At 51.0% G+C, this 7,037-nt stretch overlaps 1 protein-coding gene across 1 annotated transcript in view; it reads left to right on the top strand.

Moving 5' to 3' along the window:
* Positions 1 to 7,037, top strand: part of VAC14 (Vac14 homolog (S. cerevisiae)) — a gene marked incomplete at its 5' end in the record, with an annotated part of 57,311 nt that overhangs the window by 1,474 nt on the left and 48,800 nt on the right. Inside the window, 7 exons of the mRNA XM_009075805.1 lie at positions 948 to 1,115; positions 1,795 to 1,857; positions 2,854 to 2,961; positions 3,738 to 3,847; positions 4,818 to 4,924; positions 5,980 to 6,114; positions 6,356 to 6,514. Of these exons, the coding sequence (XP_009074053.1) occupies positions 948 to 1,115; positions 1,795 to 1,857; positions 2,854 to 2,961; positions 3,738 to 3,847; positions 4,818 to 4,924; positions 5,980 to 6,114; positions 6,356 to 6,514 (850 nt within the window). The remainder of the gene's footprint in view (positions 1 to 947; positions 1,116 to 1,794; positions 1,858 to 2,853; positions 2,962 to 3,737; positions 3,848 to 4,817; positions 4,925 to 5,979; positions 6,115 to 6,355; positions 6,515 to 7,037) is intronic.

Here is a 7,037-nt window from a genome sequence, read left to right on the forward strand (position 1 = left end):
GTCTTCTGGTGTGGGAAGGAGGCCTTGTTATTGAATGTAAGCAGGAGCTGGACTTTGATGATTCTTGTGGATCTCTTCCAACTCAGGATATTCAATGATCATAGAATCATTGAATTTTAGAGATTGGAATGGACCTTACAGATCACCTAGTCCCATGGGGAGCGACACCTCCCACCAGATCAGGTTGCTCAAGACCTCTTCCAACCTGGCTTTGAACACCAACAGGGTTGGGGCAGCCGCCACTTCCCTGGGCAACCTGTGCCAGTGTCTCACCACCCTCACAATAAAAAACTTTTTTTTAATATGTAACCTAAACTTCCCCTCCTTCAGTTTGAACTGATTACCCCTTTTCCTGGTGTTGCATTTCCTAGCAAAGAGTCCCTCTCTGGCTCCCCTGTAGGCCCTTCAGATATTGAAAAGTTGCTATGAGGTCTCCACACAGTCTTCTCCAGGCTGAATTATGAACATGATGCTATGTTGTGACAATTACTGCAGCTGTACTTGCCTGATTTTGATTCCCAGAGATGTCCCAATGATGTGCAAGAAGTCTGGGCAGTTATTCAAGTGCTCAGGTGCCTTTCAAAGCCTGAGGGGCTCTTTCCTTCTGCACACAGCTGAGACTGGCCCACAGAGAAATCCGTCCCTGGCTTCCTCTGCCCTGCAGGCAGGAGACGAGGCAGATGCCCAGCAAACCTAATCACTTCAGCTGCTGCTGTAGACTCCCATGAAAGAGCTTCTCAGCTTGCTCAGTTGGCTGTTGCTGTACCTGAATAGTAAAATTTAATAATTTCAGTAATAAAATTCAAAATTCATTAATAAATCCTGTCCAGCATAGGTGCACTGAGCCATCACAGGCCTGATTTTTGCAGTATGTTCCAGGGGACCACCATCTCTTCCCACTCCCTGTGGCCTGGCCCTTAGCTAACCAGTCTCCTCCTGTCCACCAGGACTCTGGGCTGTACCTGAAGGAGCTGATTGAGCCAGTGCTGACGTGTTTCAATGATGCTGATAGTCGGCTGCGGTACTATGCCTGTGAGGCTCTCTACAACATTGTCAAGGTGGCCAGGGGCTCTGTCCTCCCACACTTCAATGTGCTCTTTGATGGCCTCAGCAAGGTAAGAAGCTTCTACTTTTCCCCCATGTGCTTTTCTTTCCCACACTGGAGGACTGAGGCTTGTTCCTTAGTCCTCATCATCTCCGAGTTAAACAAACCAAGTTGTCCAAGATTTTTATTTCCAAGTAGACTGGTTTACTTTGACCCAGACAGGTCTGAAGGACCAAATGAGCAGTTTCTGCACAGTAGTCACTGATGTTGTGGGTGTGGAGTTCACTGTAAGATACCTTGTTCTCTGTCCTCACCTCCAGGATGTATTCTCCTGCTCTTTGTTGAATGGTATTAGAAAATGAGGCTGAGAGAACTGCTGCAGGTGAGGTGGCTCTGCAGCACTACGGCTTTGTGGGGTCTGTAGGGTGAAACCAATGTCTGTCTGTCTGTCTTTGCAGATTTTCACTGGTAACTTGTATTTCTCTGCTCCTTGAGAGCATGTCTGCTGGCCCATGAAAACCTGCATAGCTGGGGGAGGTAATGGGTACTTGATATTCCCCTTAGGAAGTCTCTCAGGAGAATTTGTTGGAGCCTAATGAGAATCTGGAGATAAAGAGAATTCTCTGTGTCCATCCCTGTAATGCCAAAGGAAAGCAACAGTCCTGTGAGCCTGCTGGGAGGTGTGCAGCAGAGTGGGGAGCAGACATGGGAACCACTGTTGCAATGGCTCTTATTTCTGTCATTCACAGCTGGCTGCTGATCCTGACCCAAACGTCAAAAGTGGCTCCGAGCTCCTTGATCGGCTCCTCAAGGTAGTTTTTCCTCTCCAGCTGAGATTCCTTGGTGCAGGCTGGGGGCATGTCCTGGCTGGGAACATGTCAGTCCCCAAGGCTGAAACTGCTAAAACCATTCCAGCTCAGTCCTGTGGCTGCTGTCAAAACAATTTTTTCTCTCACTGACTGCACCCTCTTAGATCAAGGGTCTGGTAGCTCTCTCAGGCAGCTGGATGGAGAGGCTGGTGGGTTATCACAGTGTCACGTGTGCATTCAGTTCGTGGGAGCTGGGGGAAGCAAGGTTTTAGTCTGAGGCTTGCAGCCCTGTCCCAGGCAGCAGAAAGGCTGTTCCTCTTCTCTCCTTCCCTCGCCTAATCAAATAGTGATGTGAGCAGAGCTGCTCTGCTGCTGCTTCGGGGTGCAGGGCTCAGTTCCTGTTCCTGTTCTGCCTGCTGATGGCCTTTTACTCACACAGACCTCTCAGTTCCTTTTCTGCTGCTGTTCAGGAGTGAGCAGCTCCCTGCCAGGTCCTGCCCTCATTCCGCGTTACCACAGCAGTTAACTCAGTCTCCTGCTGCAAACCTTCCTGCTGGGAGATCTGCTCCACCGCACCGCGGTGAGAAACTCAGCCATGCAGCAAAATCCACCAAGCGTGTGGAAACAGCTTTAAAGGAAAGTCAGCGGACTCTCCAACCCCAATCCACATGGCTACATCAAAAGTGCTTGCTCATGTGTGCAGCATAGCACCGAGGCATGAATCAGAGATGTTCTTATCTCGTCCTGTTCAGCCAGGTTGGCACAGAGCAGGCTCTGAGTCCTGCTCAGCGTTAGACCCTGCCCGTGGGGAATTATTAGCTCATTGCCTGAATAAACTGCGTGACTCCTTCTCCCCAGGTCTCCTGACCTGCAGACTCATACGTTAACTTGTTTGTCATCTTTTTACTGTCATGTGCCTTAGAAAGACAGTGTGGGGGTGGCTGTGTGGACACAAGGTGGCAGCTGTCCCTCCTAACACCCTCTGCTTGGGCTCTGCAGGACATCGTGACGGAGAGCAACCAGTTTGACTTGGTAGGCTTCATCCCACTGCTGCGTGAGAGGATTTACTCCAACAACCAGTACGCCCGCCAGTTCATCATATCCTGGGTAGGTACACGGGGCACTGCGTGTGCCTGCCGGTCCCAGCTCCAGAATACTGTGTCCCAACAGCATCCTGTGTCTGGGCAGACTGCAGGTGTCTGAGGCAACATGTGATCTCAGGCACACAGGTTTATTTGGGCAGGTTTGTAAGGCAGCAGTTTTTCACCCGTTTCTTTGAAAGGCCAGCTCCCTGTCACCTTGCTGTTGCAGTCATAGGGACATCACACTGCAATTCTGCCAACCTGTGCAGGACGTTGTGCACCAAGTTAGAAAACACAAAGTGTTGCTTATATAAATAGACATAATGTGGTCTAGAGGTTACAGTCTCTCAAGGGACAGTGCCAGACTGCTTTGCATCACCCAGTGGTGATGGGGGGATGTTGCTCCCCAGGAGGCAAGGGATCTCCACTTGCTTTTTCGTTTCTGTGCAAGGCAGGAGCTCTTGGTGCCTGTCTGGAATCTAGGGAGATGTGTGCCCCTATGGTCTCTCTTTCAGCCATACCATTGCCATCTCAGGTCTGCCTGTATGCATCTTGGCAGTTGGTCCTGATTCCTGCTCTCTTACAGTGCTGCGATTGGAAATGTTGCAGGCTGATTGCTTGCTTCCTGTGCTACCTCAGCTCCTTCCTGAACTAGACAACTCCGTACTGTCCTCTTTACCTTCCCCTCCAACCCACCCAGCTCAGCTCTGAATTCCACAGTATCCTGCTAGATTTGTGCTGATCATGTTAGTCAGCTTCCCCAAAACTCACCTCTTCTTTCTTATTCCTCCCCTGAGCTAGATCCTGGTCTTAGAGTCTGTGCCTGATATCAACCTCTTGGATTACCTGCCTGAAATCCTGGATGGCCTCTTCCAGATCCTGGGAGACAATAGCAAGGAGATACGGAAAATGTGAGTGTGGAGGCTGGCCAGGGGTGAGGGCTGTGTCATGGTCACTGTCTGTCCATCACTCTCTTCATTGGTTTGCAACTCTTCTGTATAACTTCAGCAGAACCCCGTGTGTGTGGTGGGAGATGGATGAGCTTGAGCAGTGGATCAAAGTGTCCTTGGCAAGGGCCTCCCTTCCCCACCTTATTATGTCTGTGGAGAACACCATGCTCTGTGCTGGGGCACAAACTGTTTTGGCTTGGTTGATCTGTTGCCTTCCCAGCCCTTGCACCCGACATCAGCCGCAGAGGTTTGTGTGTGTATCCAGGATGGGGTATGAACTCTCTGAACAAGCTTGCAGTGTGTGAGCCTCCCTTGACAAGGCAGAACTTCAGCCCAGCATCTCCTGGGTGGAGAGAAGCAAGCATTGGGAGCTCGCTTCACAGAGACACTGCTGGTCCCAAGACAGAGGCATTTTGAAGCACAGGAGTGGCTGCATATTCTTAGAGGGGTCAGAGAATCCTAGCGTTTTGAGCTGGGAGAGTGACTGGACCTGTTTTGTGGTGCATAAGTGAGTGGTGAGACCAGCCTGGGCCTGTCCTGCTGCCAAGCCCTTCTGGATCCTCCCTGTATCTTTGTTTCACAGTTTCCACATGTCAAGGAACAAGCACTGAAAGCATTGGGTGTCACTTGCCCCCCCTGCTAACCATCTCAGGCACCCCTATATGCACAGAGCCTGGGTGGCTGTGAGGGAGTTGTGGGAAGGGGCTCCAGACAGTCATTGCTTCCATCCTTGCAGCTGTGTGCAGTCTCTGCCTTGGGGCAGGAGGGATTTGTCAGACTTGTCCTTCCTGGCCCTACTGTGCAGAGGCACTTCTGCCATACCACCAGTTTCCTTCCGTGTGCACCTGTAGGAGGATGGTCTCCATAACTTCTCCCTGGCTTCTCCATCCAAGGTGACTGAGCGCTGACCAGCTGCTCTGCCTCTCTGCAGGTGCGAGGTGGCTCTTGGGGAATTCCTCAAGGAGATCAAGAAGAATCCCTCCAGTGTCAAGTTTGCAGAAATGGCCAATATCCTGGTGATCCACTGCCAGGCAGCGGGTGAGTGCACAGGACCAAGCGGTAGTACTCACCTCCTGGTTTGTGGTGCCAATAGATCCAGGCCAGGAGTTTTCCAGCAGGCTGTTCACCAGCTTGTCCGCTTGCCTTTTTTTTTGTCCCTGTGCATGCAAGTCCCGCTGAAAGGGTGGAACAGGCAACTCTCCTACAGTTGGCACTGCTGCTTTTGTACTGCTGATCCCTCAGCCACAATGCAGGTCTAGAATCCCCCCAAAGTGAAGGGGCATGAAAGAAAAATACCTAGCTGTGGATGGCATCTGTGGATATCCAGCACTTATAGAAGGATCTCCTTACAGGCTTATCATAACCTCTGGAGGCACTAATTGCACAGGCTGGACAGTTAAACAGGATGTGCATGGGCTTGGTGCCAGTGCAGCACTGTAGCTCCCATGGATCTGCTGTGTAGGCAGTGGCGGAGGGTTACAGATGCAGTTGGATGTGTTCCCTGAGAAGAGTCTTGTCCCCAGGTTGTGCTCATCGAGCTTAAACTTCTCTTTAAATGTTGCTGGATGGAAGTGGATTTCTTGGGAGATAGAAAAGTAGAGACAGACAGACTGCTTGCTCTTGATTAAACTGACTCCCAATGAATTCATGCCATTTAAGCCTAAAATCTGGCCTCACACCAGCAGAGAGCTCCAGCAGTGGTCCGTGTTTCAGAACTTGGGGAGGTTGTTGAACCTGCAGCTCTAGGAGTGATACTTGACCCAGACATGCAGCTGCAATGCATGTGACCATGGAAATATTCTTATATATTGGGCAGCTTGTCAGAATACTTGTAAGTGGAGAAACCTGCCTTACAGATTGAACTGGGCTAACTCTGAAACCTAATGATAGTGTGTAATCTCAATCTCACTGCAGACTCAGGTCTTATTGATCTCCTCTGGGACTAAACTGTCCCTGACAGGGGTCTTTCTGGACTAGTGACTCTGGATGGAGCAGGAGCAGCTCCCTGCTTGCAGGTGATCCTTGACCTGTGGAGTTTGCTCACCTGCCAGTGCTGTCCTTTCCCTCACCTTTGCTTGTCCCATGTTTTCCAGATGACCTGATCCAGCTGACAGCCATGTGCTGGATGAGGGAGTTCATCCAGCTGGCTGGCCGAGTGATGCTGCCTTACTCCTCAGGGATCCTGACTGCTGTCCTGCCATGTCTCTCTTACGATGATCGCAAGAAGAGTATCCTTGTAACTCGGAGCTGCTCCCAAAAAAAACCCCTGGGGTGCAGGGCCAGCTACATGGCTGGAGTGGGCCAGGAGAAGTCCTCCCACCAAGTGCTAACACCTGCACTGGCCCATTGGATGTGAAGGGGGTTGCAGTAGCTGGGCTGGGGCAGCCCTGGTGGGGCTGCGGTGGCTTCTCCGTGGCTGGTAGCTGCCTGTGTGTGGGACTGCGTGTTCCTTACACTGCCTTCACTCAGACATCAAGGAGGTGGCAAATGTGTGCAACCAGAGCCTGATGAAGCTGGTCATCCCAGAGGATGATGAAATGGATGAGGCCAAGCAGTCAATGACCCTACCAACAGAGACAGAGCCCACCCCAGAGGAGTCCCTCTCCAAGCCAGAGGCAGCATCCAGCGGTGAGTCCCCACTGGTCTGGGTCATTAGAAGTGTGAGGAAGGTCAAGGGAAGGTTCTCAAGAGAAGTACTTTAGTTGGTTTGGTGTCCTGGGGTTGCTCAGGGCACATAGGAGCTCTCTGTTTTCTTTGGAGACCTGTTTCACAGATGATCCTCTGCTGAGACAGACACATTGACAATGTCTGCATAACAGGGTCATTGCTCCAGCCTGGAGCCCAAACGATGCTGCAGTGCTGTGTTCCTGGTGAGCATCCTCATCCCCTCACCACACTCTGCTTCAACTTAGTCATTAAGCTGACCTGAAAAAGACAATTTGTAGTTTGAGAGAAGCTATTGTCACCCAAAGGAATGCTCAGAAAGCTGTGATAGTCCTGGGAGAGCATCAACACATGCATGGAGGATGTTTGTGGGTCCTTTCCACATTCATGGTGCTCTCCAGACCATCATGCAGGTATTATCCCACTCCTAAAATTTCCAGAACACAAAAGGCAGAAGTTTGTAAGCAGGATGGGAGACCTGAAAGAG

Source organism: Acanthisitta chloris, unplaced genomic scaffold, assembly GCF_000695815.1.
Source record: "Acanthisitta chloris isolate BGI_N310 unplaced genomic scaffold, ASM69581v1 scaffold18095, whole genome shotgun sequence".
NCBI classification, from domain to species: Eukaryota; Metazoa; Chordata; class Aves; order Passeriformes; family Acanthisittidae; genus Acanthisitta; species Acanthisitta chloris.